At 47.7% G+C, this 25,916-nt stretch overlaps 3 protein-coding genes across 5 annotated transcripts; all 3 read right to left on the bottom strand.

Moving 5' to 3' along the window:
* Positions 1-4,739: 4,739 nt before the first annotated feature.
* Positions 4,740-8,730, bottom strand: LOC120662067. Of its 3 annotated transcripts, none has more exons than XM_039941146.1 (6): positions 6,981-8,730; positions 6,804-6,902; positions 6,284-6,359; positions 6,126-6,177; positions 5,605-5,685; positions 4,740-5,493 (listed from the first exon to the last, which is right to left on the bottom strand). In XM_039941146.1, exons 1-6 carry the CDS (start codon positions 8,250-8,252, stop codon positions 5,376-5,378), a joined length of 1,698 nt encoding a protein of 565 aa, XP_039797080.1. In that variant the 5' UTR covers positions 8,253-8,730; the 3' UTR covers positions 4,740-5,375. The 3 variants fall into 3 exon arrangements, with proteins under 3 accessions (XP_039797080.1, XP_039797081.1, XP_039797082.1); XM_039941147.1 differs by having other exon boundaries at positions 6,804-6,899; positions 6,981-8,729; XM_039941148.1 differs by lacking the exon at positions 5,605-5,685 and having other exon boundaries at positions 4,740-5,488; positions 6,153-6,177.
* Positions 8,731-11,691: 2,961 nt separating this feature from the next.
* Positions 11,692-13,121, bottom strand: LOC120662065. Its single transcript, XM_039941145.1, has 2 exons — positions 12,212-13,121; positions 11,692-12,116 (listed from the first exon to the last, which is right to left on the bottom strand). The coding sequence occupies exons 1-2, from the start codon at positions 12,885-12,887 to the stop codon at positions 11,971-11,973; spliced, it is 822 nt and encodes a 273-aa protein (XP_039797079.1). The 5' UTR covers positions 12,888-13,121; the 3' UTR covers positions 11,692-11,970.
* A 344-nt stretch (positions 13,122-13,465) lies between these two features.
* Positions 13,466-19,134, bottom strand: LOC120662064 (thioredoxin reductase NTRC). Its single transcript, XM_039941143.1, has 10 exons — positions 18,761-19,134; positions 18,339-18,552; positions 18,140-18,245; positions 17,439-17,704; positions 15,895-16,174; positions 15,467-15,574; positions 15,032-15,118; positions 14,852-14,956; positions 14,216-14,346; positions 13,466-13,770 (listed from the first exon to the last, which is right to left on the bottom strand). The coding sequence occupies exons 1-10, from the start codon at positions 18,951-18,953 to the stop codon at positions 13,710-13,712; spliced, it is 1,551 nt and encodes a 516-aa protein (XP_039797077.1). The 5' UTR covers positions 18,954-19,134; the 3' UTR covers positions 13,466-13,709.
* Positions 19,135-25,916: the final 6,782 nt, after the last annotated feature.

Here is a 25,916-nt window from a genome sequence, read left to right as displayed (position 1 = left end):
TGAGTCACCCGCTCGAGGGTAGATCCGCTACCCTCGAGCGAGCCGCAGATTGTCCAGCGGGCCCGAGAGGGACCCTCGAGCGAGGCGGAGATCGTTCCGCGGGTTCGAGGGTGATGCGAATGGGCCGCACGCTGGACTTCTTTGAGTCCTTTCCTTTTTTCCGGATGGGAAGCAGGCCGTGGGCCTTTGTGGGTCCAGTTGCCTCAACAGGTGTTTGCGTTTTTAAAACGATCTTAGTACCCCGATTAGGGTGTCCCTAATCGTGGTACCCGACAAATCTGGAAGCTTTAATTTGGTGACATGCAAAGAACAGAAGGATGTTGACGGCCGCAAGAAGTACCAGAGTTAAGATAGGATGGAGTATCAGCAAATTTTTATGAGTAAGCTGCTGTAGACAGTTGCAAATTTTTTAGAGCCTCAGCAAAATGCTTTGGGGATTCTTTATGCATAGTATTATCGCCATAAATATGAATTCTTTGTAAGCGATTCCTCAAAGCATCTTGACGCTTTGTGGTAACACTTCCTAATTGTCGTCTCAAACCATTTGAATTATTGTAAACTATTGTGGTAAATGGCTCTCATCATTATAGCATTTTTGTTCCACGGAATATAAAGGAGCCAAATTGTGGTAACTTCCCAATCTAAATATCATCTAAAGCCATTTGGATTATCATAATTTGATTAAGGTAATTTGATCCCATCATCACTGTAGTGATTTGGTTCATCGAAACATCAGTATCCACATTGTGGTAACTTGCCATTCGGAATCATCGAAATTAATTTATGATAGTTTTACTCCGGGCCGGGTCATTGTAGTAACGGGTAGTTCAGAATATGATGAATCAAGAAGATCATGTCGTTGTCTCATACAGCACAGAGGAGGAGTTACTATTCATCATATTATACATTCATACAGCACATCTATTTAACTTCCCGTACATGATAGCGCCATCAAATAATCATAAGTTTCTCCTAAATGCTAGTACAAACAAGCTAGATAGACAACAAGCAAGTATAGTATCATTAGCATACACGATTTTTCAAAAAGCTCGGAAATAAAGTCGACGTTGAGATCTACAAGAAACAACAATGCATGATTCCCTACGTGCCATCCCCGGACGACGACATAGCTTGAAGTGTAATCACTTCCAAATAATTACGTACCACCGGCGCCGTGACACGGACATCGAGTTGCTCCCATAGCCTTCTGCATTATCAGCGTCGTCGCAATGAAAATCGATGATCGGACGTGTGTGCAATATGGAAGGCTGCCGGAGTTACGACATCCATGTAAGCAGCCAGAGTTACGACGACCTGCGCATCTGAGGCAATGGCGACATGGATTGTCAGCTCAGTTTTCAAGCAAAATAAACAATTTACGATACCTGATGATGGCGTCGCAGGGCTTGCAGATGATGGTTGAACTGCGTCTACCATCGATGACGGCTGCTCTCCAAGGACAAGAATCATGACAAATTGGGGCCTCAGGGGTCTGCATCTTTCAGCCATTTGTCCGTGGAAAATTACGACTATATATGGAAGATGGTAGAGGTCCCAGGTCATTAAACGAAGGAATCGTCAGCCCGTGCCAATTTTGCCGCTGATTAAGGGTCGTAACTAGATGGAGGCGCCGTCTGCGGCGGCAATGCATCACCTGGACGCTCCGCCCCCTCTCACCTGGCTGAACGCTTGGCCAGTCAGTCATCCTGGAATCATGCCATACGATTAATGACGCTAATGATGGACCGGACATTTATGGGGTATTACTGTAATGGCTCGGCTTGAAATGCACGGCTCGCTGGTAAACCAATCGGGGGGGCTCGCTCAGCTTGCGTCAATAATGGGGGGACTGATGAGCCGTGAGGAAAAAACGAGGATAGTTGGGATCGGATCAATGCAGGTCGTTGGATTACCTGGCCCAGAATAAGCTATTCTATAGCCGGCCAACAGAATATACTCTCCGTGTGTGTCTATATATATATATTGAAACTTTCTTTACCAATTTTAATATGTCAGTACCTCTCACAGCGGTCCCATCTGACAGGCCTCCATTCTAGATGACCCATAAAAAATGTAGGATGCAACATGAATCTAACAAGAAAACCAAACCTGTTTTGTTACTCCCGTCCCTCGTACCCGACCGCGTACCCATCATCAATCAAATTTTGAATCGGCCTCCCCTTGCGTCCGGCGACGAAGTTGTTTCCTTCTACAGACCACCGTCCAGGATCGATCCATGGTCCCAGCGAGACAAAGCAAGGAGGCCGGTGGTGCCTGGTTCCGGCGATCCGGCGAAGCGTCGCCAGTGGCCTAGCGGTCCAGCGGATCGATCCCGGCGACGCGAAGCAAGGAGGGCGGCACTGAGCCGGCTTAAGGTGGAGGGCAGCCGGGGCGACGGCCTGGGGCCCACAGAGGAGGGGTGCCCAACATTTAGTATGTTGAAGTTAGTAGTACTTGGCTCAATTCAGAGTATACAAGCAGACAGTCAGGCACGCAGATCTTCAGGCAAATATTAGGAGTCTTATATGTGACTGGCAATCAAATTATGACACATGATAGAACAATTTTTTTATTTCGGAAAAATAGTTCCATGTTAAAAAGTGTTCTAATTTTTTTATATTTACCACGAACTGATATATTGGGCCAATCTAACTTCTTATTTTCGGCCCATCTAATAAGAAAGTAGCTCATCATGCCTTCTGTGATAGATCCATTTGGGTTGCGAGTAGCGCCCGGTCTTACGGACTTCCACCCTTCCACGCGCGCAATCGCGACACGGTGTTTGGCATTTTGTTTTCATCTGCTTTCGCCCAGACTCGACGTCGGGTGTTCTCCTTCTCTAGACGACCCGACACCGACACCGGAGATCGGAGTCCAACGCACTCACGTAAACGCAGGCCTGCCATCTGGCGGCTTCGTGGCCCACGCAAGCATCTGTTGCCTAGGCGCTATTAGTGCTCTAGCAGGTTGCAAGTAATTCTCGTTTTATGTTTCTGTCATTTTCATTTGTAATATTGGCATTATTCTTCATAAATTACATATATTATTAGAATTTATACCTTCTTTTTAGTTACCATCACAAATAAAAATAGTTAACTTAAAAGGCTCATAGTATCTAGCTCGCCTTGGGGCTTTGAAAACCGTGAGCCGGCCCTCACAGCTACAGCCTCCAGATGGACTCTAAGGCCTAAGGCCTAGTTATTAGAATTGGACCGGACTGCTGATCGGACCAAAAAAAAAAATCGGAAATCAGGAGCTACACGGCTCGGTTCACTTAAAAGACCGTCTATGCAATCGAACCAAACCGGCCAGTTTTTTTGGAATGGTGAACCGGCCGGTTCCTTGCGAACGGTCCCGGTCCGTGCTGATAGCGTGCAGGGAGGCGGGGAGGCTGCTGCAGCGTGCCGCGTGGAGACTGGAGAGTGGAGATATCGAGCACACGGCTGCCAGCGGTGGGCCCGCTAGGCTGCTGGTCTGCTGCTTTGGAATTGGAACGTTGCATGTGTGGTGCTCTGCTAGAGAATTGGTTGACTTTTGAATTTCACTATTTCATAACTTTTTCAAATAAACTATAAATAAGATAAATAATATATCTATTTTGATTATTTTAATGAGGCCTTTGCAATGGTGCACTCTATTTTAGCAGTGGAGATTGTTATGCAACGGCGAATATTTTAGATTACTATTCTAGTCATGTTTGCACCAATTTGCAAGTGCTCATATAATATATAATATGTTTTAATACATGTTTTTTTCCATATCTTGTAAACCAAATCTAGACCACCAATATTAGTGCTCTTATTTATATATGTGACGAATTATATATTGCTAATTATATGTTATATATTATTTTATTGCACCGGTTCAAAGTATTTCTGGCCGATTCAATTCATCGGGTCTAATATTATCGAACTGGCGGTTCAATTAATTCTTAACGGTTGGACCAATGAACCAGTGAACCGATAGTCTCACCGGTTCAATGGCTGGTCCGATTCTAATAACTATGCTCCAAGGTGCACCACGATCGACTTCAGAGCCGGCGGCCTCCAGAACGACTTCAGAGAACTATCGATTGGTCGGCCAGGCAGCAGTTAATTGTCAATTGAGCGGATAAATTCGTTGCGGCTGTCTGGTGTTGCTTCCTGGATTTGGATTGTTCTTGCTCCGCTCCGGCTCCTAACCGCTGCCACTCCCATGTCCCTTTCTTCGTTTTCACATTCGTCTTCGTCATGCTGTGCGCATGTTTCCCAGTCTCACGGTCTCACCTGCAGACCTGCTGCTCCAATCGTGCCGTGGTCCCCGCTTTGCAGCTCCGGAGCCGGAGGGAGAGGATCGCGGAGAGGATGAAGGCCCTGCAGGAGCTGGTGCCCAATGCCAACAAGGTACGGTGAACGGAAACCCCAATTGCATACTAATATGAATATGATAAAGCTCAATTCAAAATTCCATTTATATTTCCAAAGATGAGGATAGTGTTGTTCTGGTATCATGCATTTGGTGGTATATACAAGTAGAGTACATGAATCTTAAACATCTGTCGTTGCATCTTAACATCATGTATTTAACCTCTTACCCGCAAAAAAAATGTATTTAATCTCTTGTCGTAATTTTGTCGTTTGATTTGAATATTATAGGTTTACTCAACATCTAACATCTTTGTTACGGATGAATAATATAATATATGGATAAAAATAATTACGGTATGAATTATGATTTATGCTCAATGGCAACTGCAGCAATTGAGGCCCGTCTTGACTTTTCTGATAAAGCAGAATCAATATTAATATTTGATACCCCACTTGGAGGAGGAAACCACCGTGGTACACTGGTTGCGGGTCTCATCCTTGCCTCTGGTTGTGGGTTTGAAAGGTCCAGATCAGCAATATATCTTTCGACGAAACTGTGTGTCGATAATGGGCTCTTGGAAGATGTTTTCATAGACAGCTTTCCTCTTTGCGTGCCACAGCGCCCTCAAAGTCACCATCGTTCTTCTTGACTCCTCTTTTGACAGAGAGGATACGACTGCTGACAGCCATGCCTTTGCATTCTGCTCATGGATATTGCAAATATGTTCTACGACCTCCTCCTTTGCCAAATGTTGTTCTACGACCTCCTCCTTTGCGGAGGCCCACACGCACTTGGCCATCCTGCATTCCAGCAATGAGTGTTTCCAAGAGTCCGATTCGCCGCAACTTATACATGCAGCATGTTCTGTCAATGTGTTGCCGATGGAGCACGTCCGCTGTTGGGATTGAGTGCCTCTCCAGTCGCCATTGGAACACTCTGATCTTGGAGGGGACCTTCAGCAGCCAAATGGCTGACCCCTCCCTCTCCTCAGCACCAACATCTGATGCTGTACGATTGCCATATCCTACCTAGTTCTGCCTACTGTCCAATCTGGACCTTTTACTCTTGGGTTGGGTTGGGCTTGGCCACGCCGTTGCTTCTTCTCTGGGGTTCCCTTTGGGCTCGTGCGGCATTGCTTGACCTCGGCTGGAGTGGTAACAGATAAGAGAATTATTTGTTAGAAAATATTTGCATTTGATCATATAGCTTATTCTTGAACAGCATTAGCAATGATGCTGTACACTTGCCATATCCTACCGAGTTCTGCCTACTGTCCAATCTGGACCTTTTACTCTTGGGTTGGGCTTGGGCTTGCGGTTGCTTCTTCTCTGGGGTTCCCTTAGGCTATGTCCAACGGTGCCCTGTAAGGCTCCCTCCCCCGCACGTACGGGGAGCTTTGGGGGAGGAAGCCCTCCAACGGCTCCCCCCATGGCTCCCCTGTATATTGGGGGGAGTTGAAACTCCCCCCACGTATGGGGGGAGTCAACTCCCCCTATATCTCTAATCACACCGTTTCTTTACGATATTAATTCTGTTTGAGCCCCGTAACACGATAATAATGTGTATTATGACAGTATAAATATTGTATGTTTTTTTTAAATTCAAAAACGTTAAATAAATAGTTAGTTAATGAGTGATAGTATATAGGGGGAATAGATATGAGGGGAATGGTTGGAGAGAAGGAGTTATAGGGGGAGGAATCTTTTGGAGGGAGGTAGTAAAATATAGTAAATAGTACGTTTGGGGGGAGTTGGATGGGGGGAATGGTTGGAGAAAGCCTTAGGGCTCGTGCGGCATTGCCCGACAGGTACTCATTGGACTGGGCCTCGGCTGGAGTGATAACAGATAAAAGAATTATTTGTTAGAAAATATTTGCATTTGATCATATAGCTTATTCTTGAACAGCATTAGCAATGATGTAGCAATCGACATTTACCTTCAGTATGAATCAAACCAGAATCTTCATCGCACAGTGTAGTGGCTGGAGGGGGGAGCCCGGCTGGTAGCTGATGGGCTATCTCCGACCATTCCCCCCATTCAACTCCCCCCAAACGTACTATTTACTATATTTTACTACCTCCCTCCAAAAGATTCCTCCCCCTATAACTCCTTCTCTCCAACCATTCCCCCCATATCTATTCCCTCTATATACTATCACTCATTAACTAACTATTTATTTATCATTTTTGAATTTAAAAAAAAATCATACAATATTTGTACTATCATAATACGCATTATCATCATGTTACGAGGCTCAAACGAGATTAATATCATGAAAAAACGGTGTGATTAGAGATATAGGGGGAGTTGAAACTCACTCTATATATGGAGGGAGTTTCAACTCCCCCCATATACAGGGGGAGCTGTGGGGGGAGCCGTTGGACCGCTCGCTCCCCCCAAAGCCCCCCCTACGTAGGGTGGGGGGCGCTTTACAGGGCGCCGTTGGAGGAAGCCTGACAGAGGGAGAGGGTCTTATTTTCCTGCGGCCTCTTTCTCCTCCTAGAATACGTCTTGCCCCACATAACACACAGACTCGAATCCTGGACAGGAATCTGCTGTGAGCAAAAGAATTCGACTAGTCAGAAGTGTCCTGGTTGAAGAGATTCCAGTAGCTGAGCTTTAAAGATTTATACCTGAGCTTCTAGATCATGATCATTCGGAATATTATCTTCCTTGTCAAAGCATTCTTCTGCTCTAACTAGTGTTGGTGCCGCTGTAATGGCTTCTTGAACACATGTGTAAGGGGCAGATTGCTCAGCACTAACTGTAGCCACTGAAAAGGCTGGCGGCCATGGCATTTGCATAGGAAAAGCACGATCCTTGAACTCAAACTTGTCCTTCACAAAGAAGGTCTTCAGGTCAACAACAAAATGAAGTTGATGCATGCTTGAGCACAAAAGAGCTATGCCATTGGTTACTGCATGAACTTTATAGAACAAAAACCTGCCATGGGCATGCTTGCCAAGCACCTGCTCCATATCCATTTCCTTCTCCATTGTCCATTTCAGTTTCTCCAACTTCCACACTCTCAGATGCTTTTTGTTCCATATCCCAGCCGAGTCAACTGATGCAAGACAGCATACGCCGTCCTCCATCTCTCCTATAGCATAGTGTTTCCAATTGTTGTCGGTTGGGAGGGGAAGGGCGGAAAATTGCATCTGCCTCGTGTCCAGCAAGAGCAAGAATGTTCCAGTATATTTGCAAAAGATGAAGTTGCCGGCGTGCATCATTTCGCCCTGCTGAGTCCCCTCAATGTTCTTCAGGGTCTCCCAGTCCCAAGGGTGATCTTTCCAACTCTTCTTACAAGAGTCGTACTCGACAGCACGAACAATCCTGTCGCGACGACGGCGATCGTGCTGCACGGAGACCACTCTGAACGACGCCGCGTCGTCGTCATGACCTTGTAGCAAGCACGCGGAAAAGTAACTCGGGAGGATACCATCCTGAGGAAGGCGCACCTTGATGCGTTCGCAGGATAACGGGTTGTACACCTCCAGGGAATCGTGGCCTCTGGCGAGGAGGAGGCGGCCGTTGTAGCAGTCAAGGAGGCGCCACTCCGGATGACTCTCAAGGCCGCCGAGGTTGAAGGCCTTGGTTGCGGGGCGCTGGAGGTCGAGGTCGCGGTCACCGGCAGACTGGATTGAATCCGCCTTCTGGAAAGAGGGGAGGCCGCCGAATTCGCGCGGGATGTAGAGGCCAAGCAAGGGCGAGGATTGGTGGTGCTCGCGGTAGTCGTCGAGAAACCTCCCTGTGCGGTTGGTTATGATGCCGCGCCACCGCTTCGAGACGGCCGCGGCGTGCACGAGGGCGGCCGGCGTCGGGACGCGAAGCATGACCTCTCTGAGCAACTCGGCGGGGAGATTGTCGATGGTGATGTTGCTGAGTTCCGCCGGCACCACCGCCATCCTGGAGTGGCGGTCGGGACAGGAGAAGGTGGAGGCGTGGGTCGGAACCCCCGCCGTCCTGACCCTTCTCCAAATGGCCAGAAAAGGATCCCCAGATCGCGGTCCGCGGCGGGACCGAGAGCGTGGCACGGCCGGCCGTGAGGAGCGGCGGACGGACCGTGGAGAATGAGGGGGTGGCGGGAGGAGGCCCCGCCCGCCCGCCCGCCTGCAGCTGCGGTTCCTCCGCTGCCCGCCACCCGACCCCGCCTCCTTCCTCCGCCGGCGACTCACCTCCTTCCTCCGACGGCGACTCACGGAACCGCCAACCGCCGCCCCACCTCTGCCGGCCGCTGGGCCGGCCTTCCACCGAGGATTCGAGGTCAGGGGAAGAGAGCAGGCTCGCCGCCGTCTGGTATCACGCCCTCTAGCTCTAGGAAGCAGGGGGCATTCAAATTTGGCCGAGCGGGATTGGATGCGGCAGATATCGCTCGGATCCGGCGGTTTGGTGTCCCGCCGATCGGGTCAGCCAGCCGGACAGGTACACGCACCAGGGTTAATAATTCCGACCGGTCCGGTCAAACCGCCGCCCTCCGGTAGCAGTTTAGCGGACCGGTTTGATTAGAAACCGATTGAATTCAAATTCAAATTCAAAATCACATGTGTAATCGGTTTGAATCGGTATACTAGCCGGTTTGACCGGTTTACTAGCCGGTTTGACCGGTTTAAATTCAAATCCAAATTTAAAATTGCATGTGTAACCAGTTTGGAACGATATATCGGCCGATTTGACCGGTTTACCGGCTGGTTTGACTGGTTTACCAAGTGGGTCTTAATGGGCCGTCTCATTTTTTTCCTTTTCTTTTTTGATTTACTTTTAAATGCTCGAAAAGTATGTTAAACGAATGAATTTTTGAGAAAATTTGACACCATTAGATTCGTAGCACCCTGAAGTATTTTTAGGAAATTTTTTGGGAAATTTTTATTTTTTTTATTTAAATTTGAATTTTGAATTTGGGCCGGTTTGGTACCGGCCCAAACCGGAACCGGGCTGGACCGGTTTGTAAACCTTGACACGCACTCGCGACTGTGAATGAATGGTTTTGGAATCCAACTCCTCTTCGATTGGGACCGAGCCTTAGCTCGGTTGGTGCGCTCTCCAGGTGCGGAGGCCACCGGTCGCGGGTTCGAGCGCTGCTCGTCCCGGATTTCCCACCGGGAACAGTATGTTCCCTATTAAATTCTGTTGCCTCTCACGCGTGGAGCCACAAAGGGATTGCGATGCGCCTGTCGCCTACGGAGCATTGGATGGATCTGGTGATCTCACGAAGGACGCGATTTGATCTGAGTGTAGTTGTAGGTTTGTTTGTATACGTGTGGTGTGAGTGTGGTGTGCGTGTGTAGGGTTGGTGTGAATTGTACATGAACAGATACTAAGATACTACAGCTGTATCCAGAGGCTAAAAAAACTCCTCTTCGATTGCCACACTGCTGCAGGACCCTCTCTATATATTATTCTGAAAAGGTTTGCTTTGCATCGGCAGATCGATCCACAAGCAAGCTAGAGGGGAGGCATCCACCAGCCGTCGCAATTGCAGATCTTCGGTAGGTAGGTGCCCCGGCCAGCAACAAAGCAGGATTTTTAGATCCACATCCGCCTCAGTGATTCGACTCATTATAGAAAGGAAGAAATATGCCTAAGCGGCAGGGGCAGGAGTCCCAAAACCAGCGCCGCGGTGGCGATTTGGACGGCAAAAGGTCACGGCCAGCCCGGCGGCGGAAGCACCTCTATCTGATCTTGGATGACTGGGAGAAGGGGTTCAGCGTCCACAAGATCGACACCGACGGTTTCGACTCGGACTCCGACGACGACCCGGACGCCGGCGCTGCCGTTGCAGGGCACCTCCCGGACCCTCCGGCCGCTGCGGCTGGCGTCACTAGGGGACTCTGACATGCTCTTCGCCGCCACTGGCAGCAAGATCTTCATCGTTACTGATGCACGCTATGGACAGACCCCTGCCCTCGTCTACGACGCCGAGACAGCAGGACTGGCTATCGGCCCTGCCGTTCCTGCGCAGCTGCAATGTGGCTTCGACATCATCGTGTCTGTCCGTGAAATGATCTATGCATTTTCACCTCCGGCCTGCAGCAAACAGCACTCCTTTGATGTGATGTCATGCGCACCCACCGGCTGGCATGATCCAGGCGAGCAGGGCTGGTCCTGGAGGAGCCTGCCGGCACCGCCGCCGCCGTTCGACGCCTATGAGATCATTACCTCCTATGCCGTGCACTCGGACGGCCTCACCGTCCTCATGACCACATCCTACAGCGATCGCCCGGGCCTCCAGAAGAGGACCTACTCCTTCAACACTAAGTACCGTGTGTGGAGGTGGCACCCCTGGGGTCTGCCTTTCACAGACCAAGGTTACTTTGACAGGGAGCTAGATGCGTGGATTGGGCTTCACAAGGATGGGTGCATTTGTTCCTGCGAGCTTCCCTCTGATATTGGCAACAAAACTCCAATAGAGCTTGGAACAATAGAATTGGATTGGCAGATGACGGATGAGAAATTGTTTCGCAAGGAATCTGAGAGGGACTTGAGGGCTTCTCTCACCTACTTGGGCAGAAGCAAGTTTTGCCTTCTCGAGAGTGTGATGTGCAAGAGAGGCAAGGCAAAGTACATCTTAGGTGACGATGAAGACGGCTGTGTGCTCCGTCTCACTATGTTTGGCCTAAAGTACAGTAATAAGGGAGAGCTGAGAGTCACGAATCACAGGTCCTCACGCTCCTACCGGGCAACTAGGCATACAGATTTCTTTTCTCCCGTAGCTTTTTGGTTGTAGAAGCTGTTTGGTTCGTTGCAACATACTGAACCTCTTAGAATCCACAATTTAGTTATCACTCACAGAAGGCTGGCCTATGTTGTGAATTGTTGATTGTAGCTGCTGGTATATGTAAGTGTATCCAAGATCTCAGTTGGCTTTGAACTTCAGTGTTACTTAAATGGTTGGTTTTCATATGTCAATTCTGAAAAACATGTTACCGGTGGCTCGGCTTGAGTCCGTGCGTCTGCTGTTGGCCTTTGCTGCAAGTGAAGGATGGGGCCGTGCACCACATGGACGTGAAGTCCGCATTTCTCATCGGTGAACTGCAGGAAGATGTCTTCGTTGAGCAGGAAGACCTCTCCATCACCTCTCCACCTCTCCCAGTTGTGTTAGTAATCCATGCGCAGGGTTATTTGCAGATAGATAGGCATGTTTTTTTTTGCATGTTTTGTTTTCAGTCTTACCTGTGCCGAGCACCAGCTTGTGGTTTGCCGCGCTTTTAGGAGGCCGTGGTGCTGGACTAGCTCGCCCACGAGTACTCCGGCGTCTGAGTATCCAGATAGGCAGACACCAGACGAGAAGAACAAAGAAAAAAAACGCAGCATCGCGGCTGCTGTTCTATATTGCGCTCATCTTTCTTATCAACCAAGGGCAGCAAATATTTGCTACGATCGCGTTGTATGCTATATAAAGTTATAAACACCTACATTCATAGTAGGAATCCCAACTTTCAGATCAGTTGCTACAACTACAATAAACTAATTAGGCAGGGTAAGTGGGTAACGCAACGTCATATTGGATTAGATCAACCCAAGCTATGGAACTACTACGATCTCATTCCCCAATGAATTAATTGGGCGCCATCTACTATCAAACGCTTAATCTAAAAAAATCTACAATGAAGCGAGCAAATCCGTTCACAATCTCTGCTTCTCGCCGCCGGTCGGCCTGCCCGACGACGACGCCACCCTCTTAACGAAATCGGCGAAGAAATCGGCGTAATTCGGCCCGGTCTGCAGCCGCACGAGGTTGGTCCGGTACGGGATCAGGATCGTCTTCAGTCCTGCGCACGCATCACCGCACCAATCCAGCCAGGTTCAGCACGCACGAGAATAGGCAAGGGGAAAAAAATTGGCTTTGGGCGGTGGCGTAGCTTACCGAAGATGCACATGGCGCGGTAGATGACGGCGGCGGCGATGCCGTCGCGTGCGGGGGTCTGGCGGCTGCCCTCGAGGCAGCGGAGGAAGGCGAGGTCGGCGCGGAGGAGCTGGGCCTGGTCGTGGGTGTCGTAGGCCATGTCGTGGCAGTAGCAGCAGAAGTCGAGGTGGTCGACGGGGCGGCGGTCCCAGAGCACGGAGCCGGCCTCCTTGCCGCTGGACCAGTTGGGCCCGCAGTAGTGGCCGTAGCGCGGGAAGAGCTTGGACAGCCACGCCCGCGCGCCGCCGTGCCACGGCAGCTGCGCCACGTACGGCCGGAACAGCGGCACCGCGCACCCCACCAGCTGCCGCGCCGCGGCCTCCTCCTCGGCCGCCGCCTTGGCCGCCCTCCGCGCCGCGGCGGCCGAGGCCGTGGCGGATGCGGCGGGGTGGTCCAGCTGTTGCTTCGGCGGCCGCTGCTCGCGCCAGGGGATGAGGGAGGAGAGGAAGGCGGCGAGCGGGTTGTACGCGCCGCCGCCGGCCCGCGCGGGGGACGCCGACGCGGTGACGGGGCTCGCGGTGGTCGGGGTCGTGGTGGGGAGGCGGCGGAGGAGGACAGCCGCGGGGTTGAGCCGGAGCGCCAGCTTGGAGGAGGCCGGCGGCGGCGACGGGGAGGAGGACGAGGAGGCGACCTCCATTGCCGCCGGCGCCGCGGCGGCCCGCGGGGCGGTGAGGATCCCGCCCGTTTTTCCCGCTGGCGCTTCCGGCAGGTTCGTTCGTGCGGCGGTGGCCGGCCGCGCGGTGGCGTGCGGGTTTGTTATTTCCCTCGGGCGAGAGGGGTGGCTGCCGCGGGCGCCGGTGGTTATTTGAGGAGGGGATTGGGTGGCGCGGCCGGGCGGTTCGCCGGATTTGGGTGGCGGATAAGGGAAGGATCTGGAGGCGGATGCCGCCCGCCCCGCCTATGTGCGTGAGCGTGCCCTGGTTTTGTTTCCGTGTCGGGTGCGGGCAGCGTGACGCGTGGTGGAGTGACTCGTCTCGGTCGACAGGCCGGGATCATCTGGATGCGGCGAGGAGTTCGCCGCCGCGGCGGCGGCGGCGTGCGCATGTGGACGAGAGCAGAGGCATCAAGGGAGAGCGGCGGCGGAGAAGTGGTTGCCGGGTAGAGGCCGGCCGCCGGCGGGCGATTAGGTGGTGGAGAAGCTGGCTGGGTAGCAGGAGAGGCTGGTGCCGGATGGAAAGTTGTTGGTGACAGTAGGGCTGCTGAAGAAAAGGATCATTTACGAGTCGTAACAGATTCAGCATTGCCGTGTATATCTTGAAGATTAATGGAGTAGTTTACAGGGGGTCAACTCCATGTATGTTGTACGTAGCAAAGAATATATTTTGTGCATTTACACCAGGTCCATCTTCAAATCTGATCAAAAATTGGGCACCGGGGGGTCGTCTAAAAGAGTTCAAAATAATGACTGTACTTCTAGTCTTCAAAAAAAAAAATCAAGGGCGTGTACTGCATGTCCAACTCATTTGTGCGACTCGATAAACTCCCGATATTCCTTCTTCATTTTCACACCAGAGACAGTCCTGCATGTTACAAGAAAACAAAATATGAGACGAGTGTACCAGACGACATCAACATACCGAACTGGCGCCATCCGCCATATAAGTTCCACAGCACTCAGCAGTATCAAAGAACATATGAGAGTTTCATTGCATGCCCGTGACTAACAAATTTTTTGTTGGACTTCATCAGACAATATAGCAAAGAGAACATGGGTGCTATCAATTACTCGTGTCTAGCAGTGTAGCACAAAGGTTGACCAAGCATGGTAAAAGTACACATACATCAACTAACCCAATATGTAGCCAGGATATGCCTTTAGCCAGGATATGCCTTAGGTTTGCAAATTTAATTCAGCATTATCTAAAAAAATATATGATCTACCATTTCCTATAAGAGAACAGATAGGTATAAGTATATCTTATTGCAAGAGACCTAACCAAAGTAATCTAAGTAAAGATAACAAACCTGAGCATTTCTTTATTCTTAAAAAATTGGACACAAGGTGTTCCCATGATGTCTGCAGCTTCTGCTATTTCAGGATCCTCTTCAATATCAATTTCAACAAAATGAACGTATTCTTCATACTCATCTATAACCTGCAAGATAAATTATTATTATCAGGTAACGAAAGAAGCAAAACAAGAACTGCTTTTAACACCCAAACTGCAGTGACACATACAATGTTAGTCAAGCTAATGCTGATTTATACCTTCAATACCCAAGTTGTAGCCTTGTAGGTTCTCAGTTACCATTGAAAAAAAAAAGTGTTCTTTAAGGTTGATTGGTAGGTGGTATTAAAATAATATAGTATCTAAAAATAAATCAACGATATACAGGTTTTGGGACCTTGAATCCATATCTTGCTTGGCTTTGCCATTCTTTAAGGTATAGGTGTCTTATTTCTAGATCAGAGAAGCCTATAGCAGAGCTCTGATAAAAAAGAGCGCTGAGCACATTTTTTTTTTTTTGAACATAAACTGAGCACATATTTATAGAACTATAGTTATGCAATTAAAAAGAACAGTTTATCAAGGGTACCAATTTTTATTTATTTAGAATAAGATGATGTTCAAAGTGTAATTCCAACTTTCTGGAACTAACCTTGCTCAAAATTGGTTTCAGGGTTCTGCAAGGACCACATGTGGGAGAAGTGTATAGAACACAAATGAGCCGTGGACTCTCATGGTATATTTTGCGGAGTGCATACTGCAAAACAAGCAAGCTCGGTGTCAGTTAAATAATAAATATTTTCATCATATAGGCCAATCAATGCATATATACCTGTCCCTTGTGTTTTGTGCGAGAAATGTCAAAGCCCATTTCAACATCTTTGTCAGTAATATCCTTCTTTGTTTCTTCTTGAACAGGCTGCAATTCAATTGAAATTAGAAAGAACGAATGGAACCTTGCAAGCTTGATTGGTTACTATTGAAAATAGCCAGCAACTGATGGAAATCTAAAGTCCAAATTTCATACATGGAATCTTCGCACATGGCATGGCAATGCTAATATGTGGTTAATAGGTAACTAGAAATATCAGGCAAAAACAAGAAATAACCAAAGCAGGTGACTGCAGCTGCTTATGGTACTGTAGGACCAACGGTCTAAGATTGTACAAGCATCCTCCATGGTAATAATATCTAAGGAAACAAAGTTGGTACTACGTGCACTAGTTCTCATAATGAAACAGGTACTGTGAGAAGAAGAAAAAGGTACCTGGTGAAATTCAACAAGAAGATCATTGGCAACTAAGTATCTTTCAACTGACAAAGCAGCTATACATCCAGATCCAGCTGCAGTAACTGCTTGCCTCCATTCATGATCCTACAGGTGCAGGCACGCACTAGATAAGTATAAAAAACAAAATGGCCAATTAGCCAACGAAATATCTCAATTTCACATATATAAATCTTGCAAAACATAAACTGCATTTTATACTGAGGGATTTTTCAACTACTAAGCAGCAGCAGTTTCCTTCTTATGCCATCAGGAAATAATATTAACGTGAAATGAGAAAAAAGAAAAATGGCATGCTGGTGACAATGGTGCATGTGAACTGCAGCAGGATTTAATCCAAGCTTCAGAAGTAAGATACATTGCAAACTATGTAGAAGTTCCATACAGAATGTGAAGGATGGAGTTACCTGAACATCACCAGCAGCGAACACACCATCCACTGAAGTTTTGGCTGAACCTTCTTTAACTAAAATATAGCCAGCACTATCAAGGTCAACCTGACCTTGCAACAGCTGACTGTTTGGAGTATGTCCTATGCCATAAAATAGACCTTTGACCTCAAGAACTGATTCCTCTCCTGTATCGGTTCTCTTCAGTTGAATGCCAGACATCTGACCTTTATCATTGCTAACAATATCCATGGCTTCGGTATTGAAATGTACTGTTACGTTGGGGTTGTTGAGTACTCTGAAACATTCGCCATAATCAACCTGTTAACCAAACATCCAGGGAATTGAAAATTTACCTCATTAATAATTCATGTGACTGAAGAGGAGCTAACATCCTTCAAAGAACATAATAACTTCGTCTAAGCATAAGTTCCCAGACAATGACAGTCTGCAGTATCTATGAAAACTCAAGTAATGCTATGATTTTTAGTATTTAACTTGAGCTAACATAAACCTAGTTGAGATATTGGCTTCTTCTCATCAGACAGCATGTAAATTATTAAGAGCTAAAATACAACATTTTACAGTGCCACTTATATAATCACCATTAGAAAGCAATAGCCAAAGCCAAGAATAGTCCTGTACCAAAGGTCAATATGTGTTACTCCCTCCGTCCCACAATATTAGCATTTGTAGCATTCAAATGCTAGAAATAGGAGAAGATGGAAATTACGTATCTACCCCTGATGTCCTCATCTGGAATTACTCCGGTACAATCCGAGGCTGGAAACGACAGGGGACCAGCATGCCCTGCGAACGCCGGCGCCGCTGCAGCCGGCCACGGCGCGGCCGCAGCACGGCCCGCGAACGCCGCCACCACGCCTCCATTCGACGCTGCAGAAGCGGGCGACCCCGCGGCCGCCGCATGGCCCGTGAACGCCCCCGACGCGCCTCCCGCCGACGCCGCAGTAGCCGGTGCTGCCGTGGCCGTAGCACGGCCTGCCTCCGCCGCGCCTCCCGTCGCTTTGACGCCGCCGCCCAAAAGCCTGCCGCCAGTGGCGCTCAGTTCACCGGCACCTGCGCTCTCATGGGAGAGGGAGGAGGCCGATGATTAGGCGACGGAGGGTGGGGAGGTGATGGCAACTGGGGACCCCGGAGGAGTTGTCCGACACCATCGCTGCGTGAGGTTGGAGATTTGCGGGCTGCAGACTGCGGCAGGGGGCGCTGGGGAAGGAGACGAGAAGAGATTGGGGATTTTTTTTCCTTTCTTTTCCTCAGCGCATGATGGGCCTTGGGAGGTCAGGAATCCAATATGTGGGGCCCATGATACTCTACAAATGCTTACATAGTGGGAAGAATTTTGAACGCTACAAATGCTAATATTACGGGACGGAGGGAGTACCAAGACATGCTATAGCTAAAAAGAGAAAATGAATCCATTATTACTCCTATAATAGTAAATAATTAACAAGTGCTAACTGCTAAAGCCCGATAAGTGAAACACTGGCAATCCGTTGGAATAGAATAGAATATTCCTAGGAAAAGACTTGAAATAATATTACCTGTCCTGCATAGCTTTGGATGCCCGCAGCTGATCCTTTCTAACAAGTAAATGAACATGGCGAGCATACTTTGTCAAATATATTGCTTCCTCTGTAGCTGTATCGCCACCTCCAACAACTGCCAGAACTTGACCCTTGAACAGTGGCGATGCTCCATCGCATATGGCACATGCGCTGATACCTCTACTCCAAAATTCATCTTCACGAGGCAAACGGAGGCGCTTAGCTGTTGCTCCAGTTGCAATGATTACACTATAACATTTCACCTATATATATCACTGAGATGAGTGTGGAGAAAAGAAGCGCATAAAGTAGATCTTGTTGCATGCACATCATAACAGGTGATTGCAATAGTAATTGGGTATACATTGTACAAAGAAGAGACAGATATCAGAAAACCTAAAGAGCCAAGCAAAAATGTAAACCATGAAACTAGACAAGGTAAACCACATAAACACTGTATTGGTCCAGAGCTCAAAAGTGTACTCTTGTGAACTTGTATCACCACGCCTTCTTTTGTTACAAAATCTCCTTTGTTTCTTTATTATCAGTGGACTTTAGCTGTGGTTAAAAATTAAACTATACTACTACTAGCCACTGAACAGCCAACAAAGTACACATACAACATGACCTTGAGGTAATGCGAGTTCAAACTCCAAAATGTATACTAGGTACGAGACAAATAGCACGGAAGTCCGTACCTCACGGTCGCTGCTACGGATAACAAATGGGCTGCTCTTTACATTCACAAACTCAACATCCTCTTGGTGAAGCTCTGCACCCCAGCGTTCCGCTTGCTTACGCATTCTGGATTAATCAATAATCCCCCATGATGACATAAGAACGTGAGCATGACACTATCAAATCTATTCAAACAGGTACAACAGTGAACACTCTTACCTGTCCATCAGATCAGGTCCCGTTATACCTTCTGGAAAACCAGGGAAATTCTCCACCTCGGTCGTGGTCATCAGCTGCCCACCAGGGACACCACCCACCTGGTAACCTTCGAACACGACGGGCTTCAGGTTTGCCCTGGCAGCGTAGATTGCAGCAGTGTACCCGGCCGGGCCGGAACCAATGATCACCAGGTTCTCCACTCCCTTGCTAGAATCTGCAACAACCAACAGCCACCCAGTTCAATAGCTCATCACGCTTCGCTTTACCTCCGCTGCCTAGCAGCCCACTCTTACTCCGACGGCTCCCAGATCAAATGTGGCTAATGAGCATCCTATCGTCTATTGCACGAGCAACTCGCAGCTGAGGACTACCCAATCTGAAATCCGAGGCCACGGAAGCAGCAGGGAGGGCGGGAGGCGAACCTGAGGAAGGCGACGCGGCGGGGGTCTCCTCGTCGACCGCGCCTGCGGCGGGGGCGGCGGCGGCGTGCAGCGCCTTCGACGCGCGGGAGGTGGGGAGAGGCCGGCAGGAGGAGGGGAGCACGGCCCGGCGGCGGCAGGAGGAGGGCGGCGCGGCCGGGAGTGCGGCGGCCACCGCGACGCGTGTGACTGCCATCGCGAGCGGCAAGGTGGGGTGAGGCGGCTCGGCTGGCTACTGCGCTGGTGGCGGAGGGCGTGGACTGGATGAATGGATGGATAGGGGGAATTTGGGTTGGGTGGGGAGGGCAGGGCAGGGCGCCGCGCAGGCCAGCGGGAGAGATCGGGTCCGTGCTTGCGGCAGCTGCCGAGAAGCCGGAGCCTCGAGCCGGCGGCCTCTGGTTGGCTCATCAAATCCTCTCTGCCCGCCTGCACCCACCTCACCATTGTGCTATTTGTCGTTTCCGGCACTAAGCTCTCGTCGACAAACGATGAAACCTTGATAAATTCCTTTCTAAAAACGAAACGTTGATAAAAGTCTGATTTTCCCGAAAATACGTGACTTGCAAAATCGTCAGAAAATAGAATTTGTGCAATTATCACTGACTCAAGTTATTATCTTTTCTAGGTGAGGTGTATAGCAAAAATTATGCATCTAAACAAATCAAAACGACTAATAACTTGGAACGGTAGGAGTATATAACATTTATATCATTGTCATTTTATTCTTATTATTTTCCTTTTGACTATGGTCCTGTTTAGTTCCAAAATTTTTGAGGCCCTTCAATCGTTTGACCACTAATTAGAAGTATTAAATGTGAAAACTGGTAAAACACATTCCATAACCCTCAGGCAAAATCGCGAGACGAATCTAATAAACTTAATTATGCAATGATTAGACAATATCGTGCTACATTAAATGACCTCTAATGACGGAGTAATTAGACTTAATAGATTTGTCTCGTGATTTTTCCGACCATCCGTGTAATTAGTTTTATAATTAGTCTATATTTAATACTCCTAATTAGTTTTGTAAAAGTTTTCAAAAAATTTTGACCAAAATCTTGTGCGAACTAAACGGCCCTAACTTGTGAAATGACAAGACTACCTCTTAGCTTTTGAGTACGTACCTCTTGTTGGATCCGATTGAAAGATGATCAACTAATTTTATTATTTTATCTATTACATTAAAAAGAAAATATAGGAGTATAAAATAAAAGAGAATGAGAGGTAAAGAAATAAAAAAGCATCATGACTAGCTGATTTACACATGCTACCAGCTGATCATTCACAGTTTACCCCTATCCTTAAGTAGGGTTATTCGAAAAACTCAAGACTCACGAGCTATTTATATTTGATTTGCTAAAAACTCAATTCAAGCTGCTAGCTGATTTACACCTACTGAGCATTTATATTCATAGTTCACCTCTAACTCTAAGTAGGTTACCAGAAAAGCTCAAGGCTCACGAGCTATTTATATTTGACTTGCTAAAAATCCAATTCAAGCTAACCTATACTTGAAATCAAGGTAAGATTGGACCTAACCTGGAGCTCGCGAGCGCTAACGATCCGAGATTGAGGTATTCAAGGAAGTTCAAGTATTTTGGTTTGCGTGGTATATGCATATGCATGCACCTTTCTACCTCTATTAATGAAATTTTCAACCATAAAGAGTTAAATAATAATATAGCTGGAGGCTAGAGCCTTGCATTGGCTACAAAGCTACTATATTAACAAGTTAAAATAGGTACAAAATAATACTCTTTTCTCTTTTGATAGTTCTATTTCATCTTCATACATTGATCAAGAAGAACCTTGCTTATCATCTTATTATCACGACTCCTTATCATATATGTACAGTAATATTTTTTAAAGAGAAATTACTCTGCACGGGAATTGAACCATCATCCATACTATTCTCAAAATATCAACTCCAAATGAAACTATCAATTGAGAATAATTTAATTTTGAAAATAGAACTATCAAAATAATATAGTAGGAATAAAGCCAAATGTCCATATATACTTTTCTTTCCATTTATTTATCAAATTAAATTCATCTTTTAGGATAATTTCATTGTATAGTTTTATTGCACTATTGTAAAAACTAAAAACATGGTAACTAAACTGGATGAGTTTATAAAGATGAAGCTTCTCTCATATTTCATAAAACTCCCTTTTATCAAAAAAAATTAGTTGATGTAATATAACACTTAGGGCTTATGAAACTCTAGCTGAGACTGGTCAAATCTCTCTGTATACTATTAATACTGCTATTGTGAAGTCACTCATGCTTCTACCGTTAAACATCTCGTGCTTAGACCAACCTTAGCTCAGAATGCTCCAACTTTAGGTGGCAGCCTGGCTCAAGCTCGGCTCATTGACAGCCCTCCGATCGGGGCTCAATCGCTCATGGCCTTAAGTTCATGAGGCAATTCCCTGTGAGCCATTAAACCAGTTTGCAATTCCCTCCGTGCCACTAGAAAACTTCTCGTTACCAATCAACCATCAACCAATTTTGTTTTGGAGTCATGTGCCACTACCGCTAGTTTTTGGTGGAACGATAGTTAACCGCAGCTAAAAATGTTCCTTTTGCCCCCTACAGGTGGGCCTCACATGTCAGACTTCTTCCTCAACTTCCAACATCTCCATTCTCTCGCTTTGCACCTCATCGCCGCCGCCCGCCCGCATGCGAGAGAGTTCAAGCACACGGAGGCGGCGGAAGAGCATGAGCGGCGCCACCGAGAGCGCGCCGGAGCATGAGCTCACGTCGGAATAGGGCAGCAGCGGGTGCGGCGTTCGGCTGGAGCTCCCCCTCGCGACGGTCATGGAGGCGGAGGGCCCACCGCCACCGCCGCATCCCGGCCCGCCGAGACCGACCTCCTCTGTCGAGACCCGCCGCCGTCACCATCCACAAGGACACTGCCCTCGCCCCCATTCGGCAGCCTCGCATTCCGCCATTTGATTTCTCTCTCCCTCTCCCTCTCCCTCTCACTCTCTCTCTCCCTTCATCTGCTACTGGGGAGGCAGAGGAGAGGAAAGAAGCAAAGGGCGCACCATGAAGAAGGAGGACCTGGAAGAGGGAAAATGTGAGCAATCTTCTTTCTGGCAGAGTTCTCTCCCCTCCTTCTTGGCTCTAATTCTGGGGTGCCATAAATCCAGTGATGCCGTGACCACCGGTAGCCATGTCACCCTTCTACCTTGCTTGCAGTGCTTCTAAGGTCTGTGTGGTTTCTAGGTTAGACTTCATGTTTACGAGCCTCCCGTCCAGAATGGCCTCCTCCGCCAAGACCCACTGTGGCAGAACTGCCCAAATTAAACCGGCTTAAGTACGCTAACTATCATTTTAAGTATTAATCAAGCCACCGCGCACTTAAAACGGTGTAATCCGGCAGCCTGCTGGGTTAAGGATCGAAAACACCGGAAGTCTCACCCGAAGGCGAGCACAGATGATTACAAGCAGACTAAAGTTCTCAAAATTAAGTTTACAAAGCAAAGTATTACAATTAAGTTTAAATAAAAGTTATCAGAGTTAAAAGTGCAGCGGAAAATTTAGAAAGGAAGTTCACCACGAGACCTACGAAGTCGGGAGGATGTCACATCGAGCCCACCGACGTGAATCATGGTCAGCTTCCATCAACAATAAAAACCTGAAAACAGGGTGACAAAAAATCCTGAGTATACTAATACTCAGCAAGACTTACCCGACACGGGTATACTTAGCCCACTATCTAGACATGCAAAGCTTTTTGGCTCTGGAGTTTGTTTTGCTGAAAGGCTACTAATACTAGATCCTTACTTTCAATATTTTAGCTCAATTTAAGTTTATCAAGTACCAACTAAATTTGCCTGACATCTAAAGCAAGCATGGTTGATCACATTAAACCTCTATTAAAACCATTCAAAGCGTCTTCAACTCATTCTCATTTCATCCTTTACTACGATGTGACAAAGTGACCAAGGTTCTCTTAACCGAGAGAGACGGCGAATCGATCCGATTTAACCTTGCAAGGTGGACCTAACTCACACGACACGTGCAAACCACGTCGGGCCACACGCGTCAACTGTTCCCATCATTACCCCGATGTCTGAATCACGCCTACCGAAACCCGGGTAAAGGGCCCCTCACAGCGAACTCCCAGAGAACCCGGAGGCGACATACACTCCAACACCCGCCATCATTCCACTCCCAGAGTAGCAGGTCGCGATTCAAAGTATCGTTGCAAATCAGATAATTAGCTTACCGGTTTCGACTACCTCCTACTTCCAGCATGTTGTTAGTACTGCTTAAACTCGGTCAGCACTGCCAACAACGGTACGGTCCTCAATCGACACAGGCGGAGGCTTACTTTCCATTCCTTTCATATCCAGATCCAATTCCTCTCCGCCCGGTCTCCATTTTTCTTTCCTCACAGATTCATTCTCAAGCCACTTTTCCATAAGTAACAAAAACCTATAGCTCGCGAGTGACAGCAATCACTCGACTTCTACCGGCTCCTAGTTAAGCATGGCAATACTAACGACACCTGTATACTAGTATAGACTCATAGGTACATAGGGAGAAACATGCATACTAGGGTTCCATACAACTCCTAATAACGTAAATGCACAAATACTTAAATAAATATTAAATACTCAAATTAGGGGTTATGCTCCGGGGCTTGCCTGGGTTTGACACAAAGTCAGTTAGTTAGCTTGTAGTCTTTGCACCGGCTTGACATCATTCCAGTCCAAGCATGCACTCCAGTCGGTCCTTCCGTCTTCTGGATTGGTCCACCCGTGCACCATCTTCTGGCTCGGCTTCAACATTGCCCTCCGATTCCACGTGTCGTACCCTCAGCGTACCTAGATGATATGCAACGATGCAAATGCAATGCAATTAAGAAAAGACATGACTGGGCAATCATTTATCGAGTAAACACAACAATCAAAGAGTTCATTCAAGAATTTTAGCCTGAAGTGTTTCCTACTAAAAGGCATTACTAGCTTGCTTAGAAAAGGCTAAGCAAAGATATAAAGTAAGAAAGAACAATTAGGACAATTTATTTAACCCGCAAGGCATAAAAGTAAAATAAATACAAGCAACCCATCAATTGGTTCTCGCGAGGTTAACATAACTTACACAGGACAAACTTATATTGTTGGAATTAACAAGCAACCATGATTTTCCAGCATTTATTGATAACAGGGGGTAATTAAATTTAGCCTCAACATGACATACAAGTTAACTTAACTCAAATCATTGCAAGCACTCACCAATAAGAATTTGCCAAACATGTCTAGTCAAACAAGAGTTATTATACTTCACCCAGAAATGACATAACTTGATGGATTGAAACATGCAGAAAAGAATGGCTTAGCAATACTTTTGGAAAGTGAAAGATATAGCTAGAAACTAAACAAATGCAAAAACTTAACTTGAGGATATGATCTAGCAACCAAAATTTGCCAGCATGAGGAGCTATTGATAAATCATGCAACAATATTTTGCCAACATTTATTGACAACAGAAAACATTTAATTTAGCCCTAGCAAGACAACAGAACAAAAATAGATTTACAAACATGCACATAGCTTATGGTTCTGAAATTTTTACAGTGAACTAAACATGCAAATAGTAAGCTACTGCAAAAATTTCATAATTTTTCGATTTCCAAAACTGCAGATATTAACTAAACAAGCTAAAACAAGCATTATTCATATGAGTCACAGACTTCGCAGAAAACCCCCTGGACTTGTTCCAATTCTTGTGTGGAGCCCCTGGTCGCGATTTTTGGAACAGAGAGGCTCGGGGAGCTTGGTACCAGCGAGAGGAGGCCATCCCGGCGGCCGGGGAGGGGTGGGGGAGCATGAGAGACACGAGAGCTACCTCTGGGTGGTCTCGGTTGATGCCGAGGTGGCCGGAGGAGGGCCGGCGACGGGAGCAGGAGGCCGGCGGCGATGGTGTTCCGCGGTGACGGCGCTCCGGCGAGGGAGGGCGAGCGGGGTTAGGCCAGGAAGCTTCAGCGCGACGAGAGGAACCCGTTCAGGGGCTCGGCTCTAGCGGAGGTGGTCTGGAGGGGAGGGGTCGACGGGGAGCAAGAGCTCCGGGCGGCTCCAATGGTGGTGGGTGGTGACTGAGCCGACTCGGCCGGGGAGAAGCTTGACCGCGGGCTGGGGAAGGTGGAGGGAATGGTGAGGGGGCTCGGGGCACGCCGAATCGGAGCAGAGCGGCGGGGAGTGACTGGCGTGGCGGGGCAGGCCCGAGCTGCGGCGGCGCCGCTCGGCTCAACCAAAGAAGGAAGAGGGGAAAATGAAAACGAGAACCGGGCGCCGTGAATGGATAAGAACGTGCTCATTTGGAGGCCAAGGATCGCCGGACGGTCGACACGTGGACGCGCGGCATGAGCGCCGGGAGCCGTGAACCGAGAGAAAATGATTCAACGAAACTTAGTTCGATTTTGACCGTCCAAAACTCAAAATTTCATATAGAAACTAGAAAAATTCCAAGAATAAAAGTTGTTCAAAATGTGATTTCCTCCAACTTTTGTTTTATGCAAAATCTCATTTGAAAATCAAATCATGGTTTAAAATTGAAATTTTGAAACCAAAGCATTAATGTCCTATTCAAAGCAAAACTAAAAGTTTTCTTCAAATTTTTGTACTGAAACTTGAAAAACCATAAACACGAAAGTTTTTCACCATTCCAAACTCTACAATTTTGTTTTTAGGCAAAAGTTTATTTGAGCAAGAATTTAAAAGTTATTTTTAAAGCATGTTTCATTGGATTTGAAAAATAGTCATCATTTCATGTGTTAACAAGCTAGTAAAAATGTAATTAAAAAAATATTTTATGCATGCACGGTTAGTGTTAATGACGATACCAAACACATGATTAACCTTAACTACGGATGATTAACACCTGGGGTGTTACACCCACCTTCGTTGCCGCCTACGGGGACGCCGCCCTCATAAAGGCCGATGTAGGCGTCCTTCTTGGTGTTGGCCTAACCCGCGGCGGCGGTGGGCTGCAGGATGACTGGGGCGCGGCGGCGGTCCTCGGGGATGAAGCGGCTCTAGACGTGGTCGGAGTCAGCGGCGGCTCAGAAGGCCGGGGAGATGGCGGCGCAGCGGCAGGTGTCGCGCGGGGAGGCGAGCACGATGGCAGGCGCCGGCCACTGTTG

This window comes from Panicum virgatum, chromosome 2N (genome assembly GCF_016808335.1).
Source record: "Panicum virgatum strain AP13 chromosome 2N, P.virgatum_v5, whole genome shotgun sequence".
Taxonomy (NCBI): Eukaryota; Viridiplantae; Streptophyta; class Magnoliopsida; order Poales; family Poaceae; genus Panicum; species Panicum virgatum.
This window is presented reverse-complemented; position numbering and strand designations above follow the sequence as displayed.

Excerpts from the sequence above, each read along its gene's own strand:
- LOC120662067 (XM_039941146.1), bottom strand. The coding sequence starts at position 8,252 with ATGGCGGTGGTGCCGGCGGAACTCAGCAACATCACCATCGACAATCTC. Across the intron at positions 5,686-6,125 it reads AATGCCGCACGAGCCCTAAG|GGAACCCCAGAGAAGAAGCA; the intron begins GCTTTCTCCAAC and ends ACATAGCCTAAG. Across the intron at positions 5,494-5,604 it reads TGGACAGTAGGCAGAACTCG|CCGAGGTCAAGCAATGCCGC; the intron begins GTAGGATATGGC and ends TTACCACTCCAG.
- LOC120662065 (XM_039941145.1), bottom strand. The coding sequence starts at position 12,887 with ATGGAGGTCGCCTCCTCGTCCTCCTCCCCGTCGCCGCCGCCGGCCTCC. Across the intron at positions 12,117-12,211 it reads CCGCGCCATGTGCATCTTCG|GACTGAAGACGATCCTGATC; the intron begins GTAAGCTACGCC and ends ATGCGTGCGCAG.
- LOC120662064 (XM_039941143.1), bottom strand. The coding sequence starts at position 18,953 with ATGGCAGTCACACGCGTCGCGGTGGCCGCCGCACTCCCGGCCGCGCCG. Across the intron at positions 15,119-15,466 it reads TTCTTGTTGAATTTCACCAG|CCTGTTCAAGAAGAAACAAA; the intron begins GTACCTTTTTCT and ends ATTGAATTGCAG. Across the intron at positions 14,347-14,851 it reads TGAAACCAATTTTGAGCAAG|GTTATAGATGAGTATGAAGA; the intron begins GTTAGTTCCAGA and ends TTTATCTTGCAG.